A 24,321-nucleotide genomic window follows, 5' to 3' on the forward strand; every position below is an offset into this window, starting at 1 on the left:
GCCAAGTACTTTTACTCACCGAGCCATCACTCTGGCCCTCTTCTTTTTCTGATAGAGTGTGTCACTGTGTAGCCTAGGCTAGCCTGAGACGTGTGGCGATCCTCTGCCTCTGTCTTCTGAGTGCTAGGATTATAGGCATCTGTCATCACAGTTGTAGTTTGTTTCTGTAGAGCTAGGCAAGTGATGAGTCAGCATCCCCTTTCTCACCTTGGGGAGCAAGTTTTTACTGGCATGAACTAACAGAGGCAGAGTTGCTCCTCTTCTGTCGAAGAAGATCAGATAGGTTGTTGTACAGGGGGATGCACTTGTATCTGAGACAAAGTTGCCTCCTTTCAAATATGGAACTTTTGGAGTAGGCATTCTCTTAAGGTTTGGGTCCTGGGTTTGCTGCTCACTTGAGCTGTGTGGCCTCGGCTCAGTTACTCCACCTACCCATCCTTGAGTTTGTCTAATGATCTGTTCGCTCAGTTCCAGTGGTAGGGGTGTTGGCAGATGGCTTCCTAGGTATAATATACATAGCACAGTGCTAGGAAAAGAGCATGTTTTCTCCTAGCCATTCTCCTCCCAGCCGTCCTCATGCCTGGTATGTGGTGTGTGTGTGTGTATGTATGTGTATGTATTGGGAATTTCTGTTGTATGAAATAAGGTCTTATATGTAGTGCAGTCTGGCCTAGATCTCAGGATCCTCCTGCCTGATACTGGGATTATAGTGTCTTCTATTCTGCCAAGTTTATGTGGTGATCAAACTCATGGCCTTATTTGTTAGGAAATCACTACTAGCTGACTATATCCTTAGTCTTAGTCTATTTATTTTTGACAGCAGCTTTTGGATTCTGAAATTATGTGTCTCCCTAAGACTTTCAGGTAGCTGTAATGTCACCTAAGTTTCCGGGACAGTGTCTGTCTACATTAGACATGTGTTTCTGAATGTGGCTTTGGATCTCTTTGTGACGAGATTTGCGAGGGAGGAAACCAGAGGGTGTGTGCATGCCTAATCTGCTGCACGGTCTTAACACCTCAGGGTCTCAACTGAGGGACAAGGGCACTGTGGAATTAACTGAACATTTTAGCAGAATGAGAATATTGATCAGCTGCCTCAGGTGCCTCATGTACCTTAACAAAAGGCTGTTGGTTTAAGGAGAAATGTATTTTATCATACATGTTGGGGCTGGATGTTCAAGATTAGGGTGTCAACACAGTATGGTTCTGAGGAAGGCCCTTCCTGGTTTGACAATAGTTGCCTTCTCTTTGTGGTCTTTGACTATGTGTACTGGGAGCAAGAGGGCCACTAAGCCTACTTGACTAGTATCCAACCCTTACGACCTCCTTTAGTTATAATTCTCTTTGGAAAGGCCTGTTCCATATACTTCCGTGTGTGACTATGGAAGTGTGTGCACAATTTAGACCATAGTACCATCCTTTGCCCAGAGTTACTCAGTGAGGTGTGCCAGTGACATCATCTTGTGGCTTCTCCTGCCCTGTGTTGGACCAGCCTGTATTCTGGAGCCATGAGGTCTCTTTCTTGTTGGCCTTTGGAGAGGATGCCAAAGAAGAATATAGGATTGTGTTTCTTCCTTGACTGGCATGTATGGGGGACACCAGCACTCTGATGTCTAGCAAGTCCTGTTTTGTCACTTGTTTAGACAGGAGAGTAAAATGAGATGAAACAGTGGATACTCTTCTTTATCAGTTCCCAAGATTAGGCAGTTGGCTTCACTGAGCCTTCTTCAGTGCTCTCTATGAAACACTGATGTCCGTGGCGTGCTATATGGCTGGTGACTGCTTCCTGCCATGCTCACTTGATTTCTGGTTCCCAAGTCCATTTTTGTAGTTTTTGGTTTGATAGCTCAATTGTTTACATCAGATAGACTGATGTAAATCAGATGAAATGCAGCTGCAAGTTAAGTGCTTTTCTATTTGTCTTTCTTTAAAGACTAGGTAAAAGCTGATGAAATACTCAGTAAGGCCAAGTCGCTGTCACATTAGAGGAACTGTAAGACTGGGGGAATGAGGAAGTTTTGAATTTGTAGACTGGACATGTGGCTACAGTTTCATTTTATCTCTCGGAATTAGGTCTTAGAAATCATACATGATATTTGGCATTCTGGTTCATATAAGACCTTTACTCTCAGTTCTTTGTGAGTTCATGGCTATCCTGGTGTACATAGCAAATTCCAGGATAGCCAAGACAACAAAGAGAGACCCTGTTTTGTTTTGTTTTTTAAAAAAAGATCTGGAAATGGATCCTTACTCAGAGGACCTCATTAAAGAATGAGTTGGGCTGAAGAAATGGCTCAGTGGGGAACAGTATTTACCATGTAAACCTGAGGACTGAGCTTAGGTCCCCAAGAACCCACATAAAGCTGGATTCATTAGCACATGTCTCTGATCTAGCTTCTGCAGTGGGGTGAGGAGGGAAAGCAGGAGGCGCTCTGGAGGCCTGTGGGCCAGCTAGCCTGTCCTGTGCAGCCAGAGAGTGACTCTGCCTTCAACAAGGTAGGAAGTGAGCCAACAGCCGGGCTTGTCTTCTGACTCCTCCACAGATGCCTTGTACTCGTACAACATACATACGCGAGGAAGGAGTAAAGGGATGTAGGCCTGTACTATACAAAAGTAAAAAAATTAGGTATATCTTTTATAGATCGTGATCTGACTTTTTTGCTTGCTCTGCTTCCTAGACCATATACTAGAAAAGATGGTTTCTACTGCTGTGTTCCTATTAAAAGTGGGTTCATTTATAGTTGAAAAGGTTTAGTGAATTTTATTTTATGTCTTGTGAAAATTTGATTAAAATTCTTTTGTTTTGCTTTTGAGGCAGGGTCTTGTTATGTAGCCTCAGCCAGCTTATAAAGCTCACAGTCATCCTGCCTGGGCTTCCTGAGTGCTGAGATTATAGGTGGTCACCACACCTGTCTCTCACGAGGCTTTTAAAGCTGATGTGGATTTCTGTGAGTCTGAGTTTGGGTTCTTTGGAGCTAGTAAGAGCCTGGCGTGGTGGTTGGGGCGGGGGCGGGGGGGGGGGGACACCAGTGTTCTCTAGAAAAGAAGCAGCAAGTGCTTCTAAGGTCAGAGCCGTCTCTTAGTGGCTTGTTTTCACTCTTACTAGATTCCTTGGTTCCTCTTGTAGAGCTTTAATATACCGAGAGAAATCCAAGGCCCTCATTTTTCAAATGAGAAAGCTGTGTTGTGAGGTAAAGCAGGGTTGACGGTGAAGCCCTAGGGATGACTGAAATGGGCAGAGCCCCGGCAAGTAGAACTCTCCCGTCACTACCTTCCTTGGGTCCCTTGTGGGCTTGGCCCCAGAGTGAAGGCTGCAGGGCAGTGTCTCTGGGTTCCGCTGCTCTGTGCTGACCTGGTCCTCCTTTGGGCAGGACCAACCTGGAGGCCTTGCAGAAGAAGCTGGAGGAGCTGGAGCTTGATGAGCAGCAGCGGAAGCGCCTCGAGGCCTTTCTGACGCAGAAGCAGAAGGTGGGAGAACTGAAGGATGATGACTTTGAGAAGATCAGCGAGCTGGGGGCTGGCAATGGTGGAGTGGTCTTCAAGGTCTCCCACAAACCATCTGGCCTGGTTATGGCTAGAAAGGTGAGTTTATCTGGGTAAACAGCTAATTATCAATTGGGAGTCTGAATGGTGAAAGAAAGGGGGTTTTACTTAGTACTTTTTTATGCAGTTAGAGTGAAAACTTTATGCCTGTCAGACTGTGAGAAATAAGTACTAAGTTCTGCTACTGTGGTAATCAGCATCCCTAGACTGGGGAATAACCATGGTGACCCTTCCGTTCACTGTGCTATAGGAAGGACACCACATCCATATTTGTCAAGTGCAAAAAGGAGCAGTTTTTTACACCTAGCTCTAGTGATTGATGCTCAGGCCAAAGCTGAGACTCATGGCTTCAGTCTTGACCCAGTCCCCTTGGATTCACCATTGACTATCTCTCATCATGCAGCTGCTTGTGTAGAGAGGCTATGTTCTTCCATGTTTTCCATCTCACCAGGTTCTTTCTTCTGTCCATGTTTGTATTGTGCTGTACCTTCTAGCTTTCCCAGTAGCATCCATTTCAGGAACTCACCTCTTGTTTATTTCCTGTCAGCTGTTCCAACTCATCAGTTGTCATATGCCATATTTATTGTCTAGGGTGTGACCTTATTAAATATCATTAAATGGGCTGGTGAGATGGCTCAGCGGTTAAGAGCACTGACTGCTCTTCCAAAGGTCCTGAGTTCAAATCCCAGCAACCACATGGTGGCTCACAACCATCCATGAGATCTAACGCTCTCTTCTGGAGTGTCTGAAGACAGCTACAGTGTACTTACATATAATAAATAAATAAATAAATAAATAAATCTATCTTTAAAAAAAAAACGTGTCACTTGTCTCCTGGTTAGAACAAGAGGCAGTATTGAGACACAGTAGGCAACAGCTGACATTTTGGCTAAATCAATCCTATCAGGTTCCTATAGTCAAGGAGGAACCTGTGGGGTGATTAAAGTTATCCTCCCTCAGTTCTGAGTGCCTTTATACACCACAGCCCTATTGAATCATGTCCAGAAGGCCACATTTCCTTCATCTCTAGAAACTTAGCTTTAAAAATGTTTTGTTTAGGGTGGGGAGATGGCTTTAATGGGTAAAAGTATAGAAGGTATGCTATACTGGTGTGAGTCCTTGAGTTCAGATCACCAGATCCTACTTAATAGCTTGATTTGTAGTATGAGTATCTGGGATCTCAGCGTTTCCATAGTGTGATAGGAACTTGTGGCTCAAGTAGCCTGGCATATGCACAAAGTCCAGGGGCTGGAGAGATTGATCAGTGGTTAAAAGCAGTTACTGCTCTTGCAGAGGATCTGGGTTGGTTACATTACCTACATGGCTGCTTAAAACCATCTGTAACTCCAGGTCTAGGGGTCCCTGCACACACACATGTGCACATACTTATACTCAGGCATAAACATTTATACATAAATATGAAAACAACATAAAATTGAAACAAAGAGACCCTGTCTCTAGTAGGTAGAAGGTGAGGACAGACACCTGAAGTTATCATCTGAACTCCACAAGTGCATCATTACTTGAGAGTACTTATGTTCACACACATGCTCACACACACATACATATACTTTACACACACATACACACACACACACACACACACGTAAACTAATAATAATTTTTAAAATTTCTTATTTTTCCAAGTGTAGTGGTTCATGGTTATAATAAGTGTTTGAAAGAATGATGTAATAAAATTGTGAGTTCTCTGAGCTACAAAGTGAGCTAACCTGAGCAATATGGTGAGTTTCTTTTTCAAAATAATAGAGAGCTGGAATGTAGCTTAGTTGTAGACGACGTGGATAGCACGTGCACGGTTCTATTTTATGTCACCAGTACCTTAAAGCAAAACCAGAAAGCTGGTTCTCTTCTTATCCTTAGGAACTTAAATCTTGAAGAAAGACTTTCTTCTTTACTCCACTTCTTAAAAGCTTTCCCCTTTCCTCTCTCCTTCAGCTAATTCACCTAGAGATCAAACCTGCAATCCGCAACCAGATCATCCGGGAGCTGCAGGTGCTGCATGAATGTAACTCCCCTTACATCGTGGGCTTCTACGGGGCCTTCTACAGTGACGGCGAGATCAGCATCTGCATGGAGCACATGGTAAGCAGCCATGTCAGCCTGGTGCCAGTGGCCTCATTGTTGGTTTGGATTGTGACCAGCTTTTCCCTGCCTCCCCATTCCACACCCCAGGGGCCTGGGAGACCCGGGGCCTGACTGCGGAGTCTGGGATAGTCACAGGGCGACAGCCCTGCTTTCTAGGTCCCTGCTCCTCTTCAGAGAGCAGTGCTAGATACCAGGAATTCTTGGTGAGCTTTTCTCGAGTATTATTTCCTAGTTTTCTTCTATTTGATGGCCAGAAGATTTTGATGTAGTTCAAATCTGGGTAATACAGTTTAAGTCCACTTTGTGTCTCTGCCTTCGGAAGGTTTATAATATACTTTAAGAGCAGACTTAGGATTTTTTTGGGGGGGGTAAGGAGAGCGCCCCCCCACACCATACACTAGTGAAAGGTAAAAGCAAATCAGTGAGTGGGTGTTTATGGGCCAATTACATGTGTGGGAGCTAGTCTGCAGGCCCTTCCTTTTCTTTCCAGTGATGGTGATCATAGCAACAACATAAAAGTGTTCATGCTTGTTGGGCACATAGTATATCAAGTATCGTCAAACAAATTAACAAACAAATTAATATTAGACAAATTAATATTTTATTACATTCTCATAGTATCTTTTAAAAAGACATTACATTTATTTAGTGAGTGTGCATGTGTGTGCATGCGTGCATGAGCGCAATGGAGTACATCTAGAGGTTTATTTGTGGGAGTTGGTTCTTTCCCTTCTATCATTTGGTCCTAAGAATTGAACTCGGGTTGTTAGGTTTTGAGGCACGCACCTTTACTCACTAAACGATCTCACTAGCCCCACAGCCCTATTTTTATTTCACCTCGTGAGGACATTAATACATAAAGAAACTTGACCTCTTACTTTGCACCTAGCAAGCAGTTAGTAAGTCCTGTTTAGTCCAGTTCCTGTACTTGGTTGACTTTACTGCATGGAAATGAGGGACTGGGCTTTTTCTGTCCTTTAAGCTTAGGATTGCCAGCTTTGTAGCTGATAGAATGGCATTGTGACCTTGAGTAGACTTCCTGATCTCCCCGATTCTCAGTTTCCTCATTTGTAAGGTGGCCATGATTCTGTTTTTTTGCTGTGCAGGTCAGAATGACCAACATCAGCCTGTCAGTATGCTCTCCAATTCAGAGTATGCGTTCTGCAAGTGCTAGTTCCTGCTTTATTCCTGTGAGGCTGGCAGTTCAGAGTCAGGGAGTCCACACACTTGATGGCTCTTGTGCTTTTAGCCTGCCACAGTGACTGATGTCTCCTGTCCCCATTTCCTCTGACCTCTAGACCTAGATTCTCAGAATGGTGCCTGGTCTGAATGGACAACCCTCCTCCACCTAAAGAGTCTGTGCTGCTCACTTCTGTCCCTTACCCTGGCACACATACCATGGTTTTGAATATTTGCTTTTATGATCAGGAAGGGCCACATATACTGTTGCAGGCATCTGTCATGGCGCCATTTAGAACTTGGATCCTGGAACCAACATCTGCATGCCTAAAGGTTATGAAGAAGGTTCTTATTCCTTTTTAGTCCAATAGGAGTGCAGCCATGTCTTTGGGAAGCACAGGAAATCTTCTGGACTGGCTGCAGCCCCTGCCTCTTAGGACTATTTAGATAGGGTCCGATTATCTATTGGCTTGGAAGTTATGTAAACCAGGCTGGCCTTTAATTCAGAGATCTACCTGGCTCTGCCTTCTGATTGCTGGGATTAAAGGCCATGGCATCAAGCCTGGCAGGACTCTTATTCTACCTTTCTACCTCCTCTTTCCCCCTCAGCCCCTTTTTAAGGGTCTCTCTATGTAGCCTTGGGTTGCTTGTAACTTACTGTGTGAACCAGGCTGGCTTTGAACTGTAATGTTTTTCTTGCCTCTGCCTGTTGCTTACTGGATGGGATAACAGGTGTGTGCCAGTGTGCCTGACATCTCTGGGCCTTTGGGTTTCTTGTATTCTTTGTTGATGTATCCCCCCACCCCCATTCTTAGTTCTAGCCCAAAAAGAGTTTTGATGCAACTAGAAAGGAAAGAAGAGAAGTTGAGTCAATGCTGATAGCCAGAAACAGGAAGGGCCAGAATAGCATTCTGTCCACGTAGGTCTTGCTGGAGTAATAGAAGGTGGATGGGGGCATAACCAGTTATAATAACAACTTGCTTTCAGCTTTCTTATCAAGGACTTTACCAAGTCCTTCTCACATTATGTAAGTTATTAATCATGTCACCCCCATCTCATGAGATAGATTGTCAGCTCCCTCAGCTGGCAGATTGAGATGGTTAAGTCCTAGGAGATTTCATAATTGGCATAAATCATATAGCCAGTGGGTGCCATAGTCTAATAGATTTCATACTCTCCCCTCTCTGTGCAGGTGCTATACTCAGGCAATTCTGCTTCTCAACAGAGAAGTGACTGGATGAGTTCTCTAGGGGCCCCTCTCTGAGCTTACACTGTTTCCATGGTTTTGGGCACTTGTAGCCAGACACGATTTGCATTAGTTAATCAGCATGTGTCCAGCATCATAAACACTTACTTTTAGTGCTTATTATGTGCAAGGTGTCACATGAATTGCCCTGAGAACTGGGATGATAGAGCTCTGCACAGGCTGGTGGCTGTGCTCTGCATGATGTCGGTTTAGCCATTGGAGCTGCTGAGCAGCAGATATTCCATTTCAAGCCCATTTTGCTGAAGCATTGTAAGTTCTGTCCCTAGTTACCTGCTAGTTCCATTTACCCAAATGTCTCCCCCTAATATGGGAGCCAAGAGGCTGTTTGTGGGTGAGTGGGGCTGCACTCCTAGAGACTTGTTTGAGGGGCTAAGCTTAGGCCCCAAACATCAATAATGGGCCTAATGGGCCTGTGTCAGGACTGGGACTTGGAGGAAGAGAGCTTAACCCTGTAAGCAGCAACAAGGCTTTCCCTTCAGTTGCTCTAATAAAGAACAGTATCTTTTCCTCCTTTCATTTTTTTGTTAGTTTTTTCTCTTTGTAACTCAGTGCTTTGTCCATGCTGGGTACCACTGAGCTACACCCCCAGCCCTGGACCAGTGTTTTGTATTAGAGAAGAACTCAGAAAGTCTTGAGGTTCTAGACAGGACTGTTGCTGGAAGTCCGTGCAGCCCTAAGAACCACAAGAGGTCTTTTTTCCCCAGCACTGGACCCTCAGGATCCTTCCTTGGTCTCTGACAGGCCTTCCTTACTGCCAAAACTGATGCCTCTTGCCTCCAGGGTGAGATCCTGTGAAGAACTCTGCTGTGTGGTCACATCCCAACTTCTAAAGGGTTTTGATTGGTCCCCACTGCCACAGTCTATTTGACGTTTGATATCATTAACATCCAGTTCCAGCAGGTTCCAAGCGTATAGAAAGCTGAAGGAATTTTACATTGCACAGTAGCTATCACCTCAGTTCTTCAGCTAGCATTTCACCATATTTGCTTCATCAACTGTTGTCCATCTACCTACTGCTCAAATAGTTTTTGAGATGCATTTTGAAGTCAGTTTGTGTCATCAGCATGCACTGTCCATTTTCTGAAGCACTCAGCCAGGGATTCAGCTCCCCTAGAAATAAGTCTGAATTTTGAGAGCTAAGGGAAAAGGATGCTCCCTCACCAGAACAGAATGCTCTTGTCTGCAGAGCGGAGGGTCTCTGCTCTATTGGTAGCTGAGCAACCGGGGAAGAGGGAGTTGGAGGTGATGGTTTTGAGGCAGGAGTAAAAGCTTTTGAGCTATTATTTTCATAAAGCATTTATCTCTTCTATAGAAAATCATCACAAAAGTACCATTGACTTAGTTAATAATTGACTTCTAAAAATAAGCACCATGTCAGCAGTGGTAGTCAGTGATCGCAAGTTCTTGGCAACGGGGAAGCAGAACTAGCGTGCTGCAGGGTTGGTTGCAGAGGGCTGGTCCTGATTAGCTGGTGCTCCCGGCATCTTGTGAACTAGCTCATTGTGCTCCTGGCATCTAGACTTGTCACTCTGGAGGGTAAAGGGAAGGAGTCACTGTGGCTTTTTTTTTTAATAGCTTAGCTTAGCTTTGCTTTCTTTCCTTTTTAACTAGGGGAGTGATCACTCAGAGTGATCGCTCTCTCTGTGTCTCTCTCCCTCCATTCCTTCCTCTCTCTCTCAGCTGGTATTGTCATCTTAAAACACCAGGAGTACATTCCTTCACTTCTGCCTCTGTCAAGTGTCAGTTTGCTAGATGGGAACTTGGCCACAGCTGGGCATTTCTAACTTAGTCTGATCAGCCCTGCGTGTCTTCATGTATCCATGGTAAAATAGAAATACTTTCCTTACCTGTGGGAAGGTCATATGTATTAAATTAGCTGGGTTGCCCTCTGTCCTTTGCCATGGTTACTGTCTTTTGAAAGGTAGTTCAGTTTGCTGCTTAAATAGAGAAAGAAACATGAGAATCACCTGGTTAGCTTTCTGCCCTACTTGAATCCATTTCAAAGAGCAGCGTTGTCACCTTGTTTTATGTGGGCCTTTTTTAACTAGGTGAAGCCATTCAAACTAAGGAGCTGAAGCCATATTCAGTTAGAGGCACATTCGACGTAGCTTGTTAAGTTTTCTGTTTTTTTCCTGTTGGTGAAGGAAACTGAGAGATGTGTGACTTTTGTAGGAGCCTGCTGACGTGGGGGAGGGGTTCCTGAGATATGGTTGTCCTGATTTAGCCCAAAGGGGCTGGTAGCACTAAAGGCAGCCAAATGGCAGGACCAGTTTGATGGCATGAGCTCAGCATGGTCACAGCTTGAATAAATGAAAGTAAGTGTATGTGTAAAGGGTGTTCTCCCTCTGACTCGATGCTTCCACTCCCTAGAGACTCTGCCATAGTGAAGCTCTAGGTTGAGGTCCAGAACTCACTACTCTGCTTGGTTGGCTCACCCTACCAAGATGCTACAGTATCCATTATGATCAGAAGTCATTTACTGTCTGTCTGCCTGCTTGCTACGTTACTCTTCACTTTATGCCCTTGAGATAGGGTCTCACTATGAACCAAGAGCTAGGCTGGCAGCCAGCAAGCCCCAATGATCCTCCTGTCTCTTCCCTAAACAGTGTTGGGGTTACAAGTGTGCACTCGGCCATGTCTGGCTTTTTATACACATGCTGGTGATTTGAACTCAGGACCTCATATTTGCATAGTCAACACTTTTTAGGTTTGCCCTTGACCACAGCTTGCCATTTCTAGCCGTGTCTGTCCTTGGGACTGCACAGTATCCCAGGAGTGTGAGGCTGTTTAGTGTCTTGACTCAGTTTTCTGTGCATAGTCTGCGCATTTTTTTCCTTGTTCCTTTCTTTGCTTGGTACAGAAACCCAACTTTTTTGAGTATGATTTCAGTGATAACATTGTCTACTGCATTGAGTCAGAATTGGCTTCTCCCTTCTTCAGTGTGTTTACAGTATTTGTCTTACGTAGTTCTGGATTTATTAGTTAAAAAATTTAAGGATAGAAGATAGCTCTTTTTATATCTTTACCCCTTTATAATTACCATAGACCATAACATTTTGTAGGATTTGTAGAATGAATGATTCCCTCCTGTGACATTTTTCTATTGACTTTTGTTGATTGATAGGGAATACCAGATATCAATTAACTGAAACAATAGTGCTAAAGCAACTAACAGTGGTGGTGGAGATATGATTCAGACATTTAGAACATTTACTGCTCTTGCAGAGGACCAAAGTTTGGTTCCTAGTGCTCAAATGGTAGCTTAAGCCACTGCTAACTCCATTTTCAAGAGATCCAGTGCTCTCTTCTGGGCTTGGAAGACATTTATTCATTTTACTTTGCCTGCATGTACATGTGTGCCCCACATGCGTGCATGGTACCCTCAGAGGCCAGAAGAAGACAACATTGGATTCCTTGGCACTGTGAATTAAAGATGTGGGTTCTGAGAGCCAAGCTAGGGTCCTCTGTATTAACAAGTGCTCTGAACCATTGAGCCATCTCTCCCAAGATCCCATTTAAATTGTAAAAGTGTAAAAGTGTGTGTGTGTCTCTCTCTCGCACGTGCACTTGAGTGCAAGCATGTGTATGTGCATACATGTGGAGGACAAGTGTCAGCTTTTGTGAGTTGCTTCTCTCTTTCAACTGTGGGCTCTGGGCACTGAATTCAGGTGGTCAGGCTTGTGTGACCCGCATTTGTACCCACTGAGCCATGGTGCTGGCCCCAAATAGCTAAGTAATATATCAGGTTTTTACTGTGCTTCATGTATATTAGTTTGTTTAATCCTTATAACAGCCCATGATTATAATAGTACCCTTATAATTATTCACAGCATTTGGCAAGTTGCAGAACCTGTTTAGAGTCCACTAGCTAGTAAGGGGCAGAGTTTAGTGTTTAAATTTTTGGCAGGTTGACTTTAGAGCCTGCACAGCTGACACTGTCTTATGCTGTCACTGTAAAGTGAAACTTTTTCATGACCAGCATATATAAGTCATTTGTTTAAAGAAGGTCACAGGACTTTGATCGTTTGAAGCCTGCCTGAGTTTTTTGATAGCTGGATGAAATTGAGGGATAATACTTTGCTAAGCAGATGTGTTGCATGTGAGTCTTACTTTCTTTTGGATTTTAATAGTTGAGGTGATAGAAACGTTGTCACTAACTGGTCTGATATTCTTGTTCTTAGGATGGTGGGTCCTTGGATCAAGTTCTGAAGAAAGCTGGAAGAATTCCTGAGCAAATTTTAGGAAAAGTTAGCATTGCTGTGAGTATGTAGTAGAGTTTCTCTTCTAGCGTGACAAGTTGAAAGAAAATAGATAAGAGAGGAAGTTAAGTCAGTGAAGGAGTTTATTTCAAAACCGCACTTACTAGAACATTTCCCATGGAGGGAACTTGAATGCTTGTCTTTCTGCCCCTGCTGCTTTGTGGGGCCTACACTGCTTCCCTAATGCAGGGGTGACAGGCGGCCACCTCCACCCCCAGTTTTATGCTGCACTGGGGATCCACATGGGTTTTACTTGTGCAAGGCAAGTGCTTTACCCATTGCACTAAATCCCTAGCCCGACGTTATGTTAAAACCTGTGTCTGAAAAGGACAAGGTATCTTTGTTAGTAGCAAAAAATGTCTTTCACATTGGTGGTTTAGAAAAGAATCTTTCACTGGGTGTTTTGAAAACTTATATTGGCCACCTTTACCTTAGGCTGACTGTAGTGCTTCATAGAACACGTGATGTGGCTGCTTTATAAGACAGATATGTTGTTAGTAGAAATTTTTAAGAAGAGCCATTGTTTTTCTAAGCCAGTTCCATTTCAGTTTCCTTTCTTTTTCTCTTCCTCTCCTCCAGGTGATAAAAGGCCTGACATATCTGCGGGAGAAGCACAAGATTATGCACAGAGGTGAGAAAGGATTGCCAGATGTTTCATTGTAAATTACAGCTGAAATTTGAAGGTTTTCACATCTTTTTAAAATGTGTTTAGTTTTGTTTTGGCATGAAAGCTCTTTACTAAACAGGGTATAGTGCCCTTTGTCCCAGCACTTGGGAGGCAGGGGTAGGTGTAGCTCTGGGCATTTGAGGCAGCCAGAGCGATATAGAATGATCCTGTAGAAAGCATTATGTTACTAACATGTGCTTTATTGTGAGACAAGGATCTTGTTATGTAACCCTGGCTGACCTGGAACTAACTATGTAGACCAGCTTGGCCCGAGCACTCAGAGGTCCGCCTGCCTCTGCATCCCACATGCGTGAACATCATGTACGTTTACTGATGTAATCTTTGTTCTGTTGTTTTAAAAGAGTTATTTATCTATTTTATGTATATGAATACACTGGAGCTGTCTTCAGACACACCAGAGAGGGCATTGGATCCCCATTACAGATGGTTGTGAGCCACCATGTGGTTACTGGGAATTGAACTCAGGACCTCTGGAAGCACAGTCAGTCTCTAGTGCTCTTTACCACTGAGCCATCTCTCCAGCCCTGTTTGTTTTTTGAGACAGGGTTTCTCTGTGTAGCCCTGGCTGCCCTGAAACTCCCTCTTTTTGTAAGGCTTTCTTTTCAGGCAGATTCTCTTCAGTGAGGGCAGCATGGACCTCACCAGCCACTTACGTGGCAGGTTCTGGATGGGCTGGTTCCAGGCAAAGCTTCACCTACTCTCCCTGTCCACACCAGTGCTTGGCCCTCTGATGGGCTTTTTTAAGTAGGTCTGCTGAGGGAGGCTTCTGGTCTCACCTGGACCAGTGTTTGTGCCAGGGCATTAAAGTGCTGGGTTTGGCCATCATAGGTTATATGCTCACTGTTGGTCACATAGATTGATACCTAAGCAAAACAATTTGGTATTTCAGAAGAAGATTGTAGTAACGAGGGAATTTGTTAATAAGTGTCGAGGAGAAGAAATGGATATTGAAAGCAAGCAAATGAAATGTAGGGTGGAGCATAATACTAGGATATGTTCTTAGCATGGGTAAGGCCGGGCTCAATTCGCAGTATTTTGGACAAAAGGAAGTAAAAGGTTTTCCATGACAAAGTAAGCCTTGAGTCAAAACCACAAAGAAACAAACAAAATCCAACAATTCCAAACAGAGGGTCAAAACAATAATGAGGTCTTTCAGCAGAAGTGAGCAGATAGCTTATAGGCTACATTGTGCCTGCTTTCTTTAGATTTGTGTGGTTTGTAAGCTAAGGATGATTTTCAAAACTTGGTGAGGTGTGACAGTTGCATGCAATTCAAATTTTAACATCTCTGGCCAGGCCTGGTGGCACATACCTTTAATCCTAGCCCTGGGAAGGCATGGGGAGGATGAGTTCAAGGCCACCCTAGTCTATATAGGAAGTTCAGAACAGCTAGGGCTACTGGAGAGACTCTGCCTCAAACAAATAATTAGCTTAATGTCTATAACTAAAGTCCCGTTAGAACACAGCCACATTACTTGCTTGAGTGTTGAGTCTCTTGTGAAAGAAATGACTCATCCTAAAATATTTACTCTCTAGTTCTTTACTAAAGAAGCTTACTATTGAGGCAGTGAAGTGGGTCGATAGTCTTTGTCTTAGTTAGGGTTTCACTGCTGTGAACAGACACCATGACCAATGCAAGTTCTATAAAAGACAACATGTAATTGGGGCTGGCTTACAGGCTCAGGGGTTCAGTCCATTGTCATCAAGGCAGAAACATGGCAGCATCCAGGCAGATATGATGCAGAAGGAGCTGAGAGTTCTACATCTTCATCTGAAGGCTGCTGACTGACTTCCAGGCAACCTCGGTGAGGGTCTTAAGCCCACACCCACAGTGACACACCTACTCCAACAAGGCCACACCTCCTAATAGGGTCATTCCCTGGACCAATCATATTAAACCATCACAGTCTTTTTCTGAAGAGAAAGGGAGAAAGGGGAATAGAAGAGGGGAGGAGAGAAGTGGACCTGGGAGGAGAGGAAGGAAGGGATGCTGTGATCAATCTGAATGTAAAGAAAATATAATAAATTAATTAATGGGGTGAAAAGCTTCCTGACCCAAGTTAAGAGAGGGGAGAATTTCCTTGGAGAATATAAGCACAAAATTTGGCTTTCAGCTTGTTCCTGTGAGTTCTTAGAGAATGACAGCTTTGCATTCTGAATAGGTGGTATAGGTGGGAGAAAAGATACTGTTCTTTATCCTTGAGCTCTGGGAAGAATTCTATCTGACCACACTGTAATGCAGTCTTTGTTTTGTGTGTGTGTGTGTGTGTGTGTGTGTGTGTGTGTGTGGCCCATTTTCCCAAAGCCAAGTGAATGACTCATAGGAATTGCAGGGATGGAGGTAAAAGAGTGGTTTATACTGCCCACCAGCCATTCTTCCCACCCACTGCCACCGCTTAGCACGGCCTCCTTGTTATCAGGACCTCGAGGAAGCACTGCATGACTCAGATCTGCAGAGTGCACACCGCCTAGACTGTGACTTAATTCTGCTTTGGGGCTGCTTGCTGATAAAGGATAATAAATACGACAGATTGCTTTACTTTACTATTTAAAAGTTTAAATTGTTCATGTGTGTGTTTATACATATGCCATACTATCACAGCATGCACAGAAAGTCAGGACAGCTTGCAAGCCAGTCCTTTCCTTCCATTATGTGGTTCCTGGGGAAGAATCACAGTGTCAGCCCTGGAGGCTATGCTTGCAGTACCTTTGCCTTCTGGGCCGTCTCCCTGGCCTGGAGAATGTCAGTGCATGCTTTAGTGCTTTCTTCTCCATCTGTCAGGTAGAGCAGCCTGCGACTTGTCTGCTCATTATGCGCCCACTATTGTATCCACAGTCTGGCCTGAGAAAGCAAGCAGGAGGTTTTTATTTATTGGATTTTGTTTTTGTCTCACTATGTAGCTCTGGCTGGTCTGGAAATCCTTGGCTTAAAATTCACAGAGATTTGCCTGCCTCTGCCTCCCAAGTGCCAAGTGCTGGGGTGTGGCAGTGGGACACCCCACTTAAGTTTTTAAGTGGGACACAGTGCTAGGTGTATCTTTGACTGCTGTCCTGTTGACATGCGCTCTAGCAGAACTCCTGAAGTCTAGGCTAGAGGTATATGGAAGTGGGGTTTTCAGAGTCTTCATTTTCAGTTCCTAGTCCCCTGTGAGTGCCAAGATTCTCCAGAACATCACAGGGGTGCCAGCAAGAACTTCCAACAGAAAGTTAGTTGTTAGCAAAAGCCAGGATTTCAGCCTCTGAACTCTTCACTTCAGACTGTCATCCACCCATAAGCCAGATCGGAAGTGGCTCAGGTTTGTTTTGTTTTATTTTATAAGCTGTTTTTAATCTTCTCTTGTCTTTCTTTTTTAATATCTCTCTCTCTCTCTCTCTCTCTCTCTCTCAATATATATAGATATAAAGATATAAAGATATATATATATATCTTTACCAACCTCTTGTATAATGTGTTTCTAGATGACTTTTGTCCCTTGTCCTGCCCACCAGGGTTTTTTTGACAGAAAGTCAAGGTGGCCTCTGCCTCCCGCAGCCACCTGGCATGAGAGTGCTCCCAGGCATCTGTTTGAGAGTACCCTCCCGTGTGCAGAGACTTGGCTCTGCTCCTTGAGTTGTAGGAGGCTGTCCTTCCTCCTTGCCTCAGCTCTATGCTAAGAGCTTCAAGGTGACAATGGAGTACAGGGAGGGGACCTTCTCTTGCCTCTGTCTAGACTTCTCTTCCTTAAAGATGGGGGGGAAATGGCTGATTTTAGCTGAAATCTAAAATTTCTAGCTGAAACCAGTGGCCTGGTTTCTTGGCTAGAAACGTGAGTCTTATTCTCTCTGGAACTGTCCCTGTGAGCTAATTCTCTAAGGAATGGCATATGATTTAACCTCTCAGGTTCCTAGAGCTAGGCAGGACCAGATACTCAGAGGGTTTTCCTCCTTGGGAAAAGTCATTAAGGGGAAGGTATTTGAGGTAGCTTTGAAGTTGAAATCAAAATTGTACTTGTGGTTGTGGCCTGGAAAGGCGTTCTAGGTAGAGTAAGACTGGCATATGGAGTGTTTCGTACAGGTAATACGTTTTCTTGAACCGAGGTATGGGTCGGGAACTAAATTAAGAAGTGGTTCCTGTATTGGGAAGGGGCTTTATTGTTTGTCTTGGCACTGGAGTTTATTATGGCTCCAGGAAGCAGCCGAGTGTTCCTGAAAATGGTGAGGGCTGGTTTCTGAGGCTAGGGCTAAGGCAGTCTGGGTAAGGGAGAGTCGTTCTCTAGGAGGGCCACAGTGAGTAACACAATACCAGAGAAGGAGCTAGGGAGTGCAAGGGTGGGAAGCACTGTGAAGGGGGAGGAGGAGCCATGAGAGAGAGGTAATAGGTTTTCTGAGCAGGCCCTAGGAGCAGAGGGCAGGTACTAGCTGGAGGGGTGGTGTCTGGAGGACTTGGCTCTCGGGCCTTTTGGAAGCAGTGTCACATGAAAGCTGGGGGAGAGGGTGCTGCAGCTGTGATTGATCCTACTGGTCATGGAGAGCCATGTCCTACTAACAACCCTATGGCCCTGATTTGCCAGTCTGTTACAAATAACATTCACAGGAATTGCATGTCCAAAGGAACTGGTTTAATATGGACGTCTCATTACCTGGTTATTACTCTAGAGGTGTTTGGGGTTTTTTTTTTTTTTTTTTTTGGATTTTGGTTTATTCTAGACAGGGTTTCTCTGTGTAGCCCTGGCTGTCCTGGAACTCACTCTGTAAACCAGGCAGGCCTCGAACTCAGAAATCCGCCTGCTTCTGCCTCCCAGAGTGCTGGGATTACAGGCGTGCGACACCCCCACCTGGCTGAGGTGGTCTTATTAACTACTACCAAAATAAGAGGGAAGGGAGGCAGCTCATCAGACCTGGACCAGGGAGGAGCAACAGCAGTCATTCTCAGCCTGAGGCTAGGAACCATGTTGATGAGAGACTTCTGTTGTGGCATTATCTTCTATATGGGACAGCTGATTTCAAGTTTTCTTGCTGAAGGTAAATGCTTACTGGCCCCACATAGTACCAGCTCTAAGTGCCCTCCACTCAGTGGTGGCTACAGCACTGAATATCCTTGAAGTTGTTCCAGACCATGTCTTTCCCCAGCATCCTGGGGAAACTTCATGGAAGGTTCTTCCCTTTGCAAAACTGTCAGTAATTTCTCTGTCTTATCTCTTCCATTTCTTGGGACAACCCAGGATCAGCTGAAACTCTGGCCAGTGATTCATTCTCTAATAGCACCAAGATGATGGCATTTAATATAAGACCACTAATCCTAGCATTTTGGAGTCAGAGACAGGCAGGTCCCTGTGAATTTGAACCAACCTGCCTTACATTGCAAGTTCCAGGCCAGTTCCGGTCAGGGCTAAGAAGTGAAACTTAGTCATGTGTTCCCCTCCAACCCCACCCCCACCCCATTAAAACCCAAAACACAAACATTTAACATAAGGTTCTAGACTGCTATGAGAAGGTGTTCCTACCCTCACAGAGGTTCTGGTTCAACTTGGAGAAGCAAGATTATAGTAAAAGTCAGATTAAAGATTGATGGGTGAATTGCTACAAAGGGTTGGTATTACACTGAGGCAGTGGGTTTCCTTTCACCCTGTCAATAAAGGGCTAGGATTTTAGGAGCATAATTGGCAGAAAGTGAGCTGTGGTGGAAGGGAATGATGAGCACATGGTTGCTGGTCACTCTGTGTGGATCTCGACTAAGTGATGACTGGCCCTGGCTTTAGATTGCTAGTCTCTCTTAAGTGTTTCTTTAAGGACATGGCCCTCTCTTTTTTTGGGGGGGGGGGATTTGTCCCCCCTCCCCCCAAGACAGAGTTTCTCGGTGTAGCCCTGGCTGTCCTGGAACTCACTCTGTAGACCAGGCTGGCCTCGAACTCAGAAATCCGCCTGCCTCTGCCTCCCAGAGTGCTGGGATTACAGGTGTGTGCCACCACCATGGCCCTCTCTTAACTAAGAAGGATTAACTAAGGTAGGTAAGTGGCCTCCTGACCTCTGGTCTGGACCTTTTTATGATGCCTGACTTGGGTGGAGCCTGGGTCCACACAGTAACATCATTCATTAGTCATTGTTCCTATCCCACCCCCATTTAAGGCAAATAAAATAAGGTCTCTTATTTTTCTCCTTCCCCTACTGAGTAAATTAGTTTGAACATCTCAAAATGGGTTTTTAGCTAATTTTCCTTAGTGTATGATTGGTATACAGAGTAATAAGTCTTTTTCTAGTCAGCAGAGAGCTGATTGGTTTTGAGATAAGCCTGCTTTGCTTCTAAAGTAACAGAAATAGCACTTGATACAGGTTTCCTGGTTGTTTGTTTTTTGGTGTGTCAGTGTGTATCTTCATGTTTTGTTTTGTTTGTTAACTTGATACAAGCTAGGGTCATCTGGAAAGAGGGAATATTAAATGAGAAAATATCTCCATAAGATTGGACTTTAGGTGAGCAGTCTGTCTGTCTCTGTCTTTCTCACCCACCCCCCCCCCCCCCCCCGTAGTTTTTTAAGACAGGGTTTCTCTGTGTAGCCCTGGCTGTCCTGGAACTCACTTTGTAGACCAGACTGACCTTGAACTCACATCCTTCACCTTTGCCTCCTGGTGATCTTATTTTCTTGATTAGTGATGTAGCTTACTGGGCATGGTGTCACCCTGGACTGGTGACCCTGGCTGGTATAAGAAAGCCACGGAGCCAGCCACGGGGAGCAAGTCAGTAAGTAGTGTTTCTCCATGGCTTCCTTCAGTGAAGGAGTGTGACCTGACCTGAGAGCTGCTTTTGGTCATAGTTTTTTATCACAGAAGTAGAAACATAACTAAGGAGGGTGTGTGTGTGTGCGTGCGCTCTCTCTCGCCCATGTATATGTGGGTGTGTGCCTGAAGGTGTGAGGAATCAACATTATATGTCTTCCTCAGTTGGTGTCTGCTTCATTTTTTTCAGACAAGGTCTCTTACTGGACCTTGGAGTTCTATGATTTAGCTAGCATGACTGGTTAGTGAGCCTCAGGGATCCTACTGTCTCTGCCTCCAGAACACTGAGATGACAAGTGTGTACTATTGTGGCCCAAAGGTCTTCACGCTTGGCAAGCATTTCACTGCTTGGACCATCACCATAACCCCACCACACGTGTCTTTGGTGGGAAGGCTACCTTTTTATTTTTGTCAAGGATCTTTATTGTGAATCCTCAGTTTCCATGTCAATGGAATGGGCTTCCCCTGCCAGATGTTGCTGTAGAATCATAGAGATGAGAAAACAGGGACCCAGGGTTGGAAGGATTTTTCTGTCCTTCCTGGACCCCACTTACTCTGCTCATTGAATGTGACCCCTATATATCTTGCTTTGGCTTTTCTTATATTCTGTTTCCAAAATCTTTACAACTGCTCAGAATAGCATGCACTATAGGAAGGGAACCCGGACTCTAATGTGTCAGTGACATGATTTGTGTGCTCATTACTTCTAGATTGGGTGAATGGTGAGTCGGTGAGAGGGTACAAGAGGGTAGAACTTGGAAGCTTTTCAAAACCTATTGTGGTGACTTGGATAGGAGAGAGAAAATCCTTTAAATATGTTTTGCTGGGCTTGGGTATGGAATCTTAAAAGTGGAGGAAATAAAAATAGTCACGGTGTTTCCTCCAGGGCTCTGCCTGCTGCTTGAATTTAGCTTCCACCAGGTGTAGGACACCTTGAGGGCCTCTTACAGTTGAGTCTGGATTGGTTAATGTGCTGGAGCTGCAGAAGCAGCGCGTGTTAACCTGAGAAGGTAGGGTTTCTCTCACAGCTGGATTTCCAGGATTTCAGCCAGTCCCAAGGCAGATTGGTTGCCTGAAAGGCTCACTGCCACAGCCAACTACAGCTTGCTAATGGCTTTACCAAGCCTCAAGGCATGACCCAGGTGGCTTGTGAGCTCTGTAGTCAGGGCTCTCTAGTTTGATAAGAGCACTCCATTAGGAATCTGGAATTCAAATCCCTGACTTTACTCTTAGGTTGCCCTGCTGTTGTGACAGAGCTGTGGTTTTCATCTGCTACTGGGAGGAGCAAAGGGAGAGTGTTCAACAGATCTGGGCCTTCAGTTTTGGCTGGCCCCAACTCCTAGCCTGCCCTAGCTGTCCTTAAGTGTCCCAGCTACATCCATTGTTTCTCAGGAAGTGGAACATGGGGTGAAGCTGGAGCCTTTTATCAGCACTCTAAGGAAAGTTTAGGTGGGAAAAAATTACATTTACAAGTAATGGCTAGTTGAAGGCTTTGGAGTTCATGGAGTTTTGTTTGTTTTTTCTTTTAAATCTCTGCTGCTCAGCTCTCTGAGGTTCTGGGTAGCCAGGGGAAGCTATGGGCTTCCATGAGGGCAGGAGTAGGCTCCTCTGAGTCCGCTCCTCTGAGTTCACTCCTCTGCCATCCTCCATCGGAGGGAGGGCTGAAGGCTCTACTAAGCATGCTGGGAAGGAGGTCAGGTCATTTGAAATATAAAGTTGCTAATTTTTAAAACTCTCCTTAGGGATTAAAAATGTAGCTCAGTTGGTAATGTTTGCCTAGATTTATCACCAACACTGCTTAAACCTGGTGTGTTGGCCCACATCCTTAATCCTGGCCCCAGGCAAGAGGATCAGAAGTTCAAGATCATCCTCGGCTACATAGGAAAATTAAACCAGCCTGGCTTCATGAGACCATGTCTTAAAAAATAAGTAAGTAATAGTAAATACAATAGCTCATTTGCCTTCAAAACAGAAATTTCAGTTCTTATTATCTAAGGTCCTGTCGCTTTTGGACACAGCTGTCATCACAAGTGAGCCTGTCTAGCATCTGTCTGTCCCTCTGCTTGCTCCTGTCCAGGGCTCTTCCTTCTTCCTTCCATTCTCTCCCCACTCCCTGGGCTTCACCCACACCTCTCTCTGGCCCTTCTCTCTTCCTCCATGCCCAGCTCATTAAGTTACATCTCAAGCAATGCAGCTGAACGACCCGCCCCCCCCCCCCAAGAAAAAAATAATAAAGGAGCCATAGAGCAAACGAATCCCTTAGAGGGCTTCACTACCTCTGTCAACCACATGCCAGCCTTGCCAGGCTTGCCAGCTAAGCGGCTGCTGTCAGGTGGGTGACACCAACCCTTTGGGTGCCATCATGTCATACCCGTGTACACTATCCCTCTGCAATCACAGCCTTGTAGGCCACGACTGCCCTTTTGATCACTGTGTAGTGAAAGAATTCTTGTAGCATAAACAAAAGGCCCCCAAAGCATCTTATGTAGATCTTGTTTTAGCAGGTAGGAAGTGTTTAGAGGTTCAACTTGCCATTATGTGCTTTGAACAGTGGTTATTTTGGTGTCAAAAAAGAATACTTTATCCAGTTAGTTTTACATAAAACTTTTGTTGTTGGTTGTTTGTTTTCCTTTTTGGTGCTAGATAAAGCACTTTCTCTGAGCTGAACCCTTTGCCCTACTCCTTGATCTGTTTGTTTGTTTGTTTGTTTGTTTGTTTGTTTTTTAAAGCTATTCCCCATTGCTAAAGAGAATTGGCCAGATGGGGCAGGAGAGGGAGTACTGTTCAGTATCCTATGGACTTCCTAGCAACTTGGGGCCCAGTGGTTACTTCACACAGAATACTGCTTGGCTTACCACCACCTGGCCCTGAAGGGTTGGGAGAGAACTAGTGACTTAGATAAACTGTTGAGAAGTACTGGGCCTCTCCTGTGACTCACCTTTGAGGCTTCTGCTGGGACAGAGTGGGAAAAAGCTTAGGTAAATCTCCCATGTTGGGAAGGGGACTCAGAGGCTCTGGATACCAGAAGTGGACACTGGAGGGCTGGTGGACAGGAAGTCATTTCAGATGCAGCAGAGAGAGGTGAGGAGGCAGGACTTACTAACACACTGGGGGCTGGAGAGATGGCTCAGCAGTTAAGAGCACTGTGTGCTCTTCCAGACGTTCTGAGGTCAAATCCCAGCAACCACATGGTTGCTCACAACCATCCATAATGAGATCTGACACCCTCTTGTGGCCTGTCTGAAGACAGACAGTAGTACTTACAGCCGGAGCAAACAGAGGTCCTGAGTTCAATTCCCAGCAGCCACACGATGGCTCACTACCATCTGTACAGCTACAGTATACTCATATACATAAAATAAATAAATCTTAAAAAAAAAAATAACACACTCGGAAGGTTAGTGGCTGGCCAGCCTGGATTAGCATGAGGGAGATAGAGAGATAAGAAACACTGGAAAATTTGCAGAGCCAGGAAAGGGGGCTTTGTTTGGACTTTGTTTCAATGCAGATGGGAGCCATGGCCGTTTGTGTATAGGGCTATCCTGGAGAAGTTCTAGGTGTCTGTGTACAAGATAGAGGGTGGGGATCCGGGGAGAGGAAGAGTGTGGGGAGTCGCTGGCAGCTTTGGGAAGCTATACCAAAGTGCCCTTTAAGATTAGGAAATGACTTAATTCTGGCTTTGTTCAATACCTCACACTTCCTCCTGCCAGAAGAGCTGTCTAGGTCAACCAGGTGGGGTAGGGTGAGGAGCATGTTCTGCCTGGTACTCTGACAGCATACTCTACTGCACTAGGGTTCCTGGTCACTAGGAGGCCTTCATGCAGTATGTCTGGCTCTCAAGGCCTCAAGGGTAAAGCCTCTCATGTTCTTCAGCCCCAGTAATCTCTGCAGATGGGTGGGTCTAGGAGGCTGAAGCTGGAGTTCAGAAGCACATAAGGGAGAGCAGGGTTATGTAAGCTCAAGTGCAGATGCCTGCTTGCCATGTGAATAGAAATCAGATGCAAAAAAAAACGGGTAGAAGCAGCTCAGCCTCAGAGAGCAGCAGCTGCAGCCTGGAGGAAGAGAAAGCAATGCCAAAGAATGCAGCCATCGTGGAGGGGGTGCTCTGAGCTGAGGTTAGGGCAGCCACCTCTGGGGATGGCATGTGTGTACTCTGTGTGGATAAGGTCTCTCTGTGATGTGAACCACCCTGGTCAGAGAAGCCAGGACTTGCTGGGAAGTACAGGTAGCGTGGGTGGTAGGGCTCCAGCCAGTGCTCCTCTCTTGCTTCAGGTCACACCTGAAAGGCCATGGGAAACATTTGGGATGGGTGAGTGAGGGGCCTTGGGGAGAAGGCTCATGTCAGAGGGCCTCCCGTGTGCTGCCCTACCAGCCCTATAGGCGCAGCATACCCTTGGTTCTTCCTGCACTCTGTTCTGCACTCTGTAAGCTGTTAGAGAAAGAACAGCTGGCCCCTGTCACCTCCCTAGTGTTAAAGTAGTTCTCCAGTAGAAGACCACGCAGGTGTGCCCTCACACCTGCACAGAGCTT

At 45.1% G+C, this 24,321-nt stretch overlaps 1 protein-coding gene across 1 annotated transcript in view; it reads left to right on the top strand.

Moving 5' to 3' along the window:
• Window positions 1-24,321, top strand: part of Map2k1 (mitogen-activated protein kinase kinase 1) — a 70,818-nt gene that overhangs the window by 35,056 nt on the left and 11,441 nt on the right. Inside the window, exons 2-5 of the mRNA XM_052188059.1 lie at window positions 3,372-3,582; window positions 5,500-5,646; window positions 12,277-12,354; window positions 12,934-12,985. Coding sequence (XP_052044019.1) covers window positions 3,372-3,582; window positions 5,500-5,646; window positions 12,277-12,354; window positions 12,934-12,985 — 488 coding nt within the window. The remainder of the gene's footprint in view (window positions 1-3,371; window positions 3,583-5,499; window positions 5,647-12,276; window positions 12,355-12,933; window positions 12,986-24,321) is intronic.

Source organism: Apodemus sylvaticus, chromosome 7 (genome assembly GCF_947179515.1).
Source record: "Apodemus sylvaticus chromosome 7, mApoSyl1.1, whole genome shotgun sequence".
Classification (NCBI taxonomy): Eukaryota; Metazoa; Chordata; class Mammalia; order Rodentia; family Muridae; genus Apodemus; species Apodemus sylvaticus.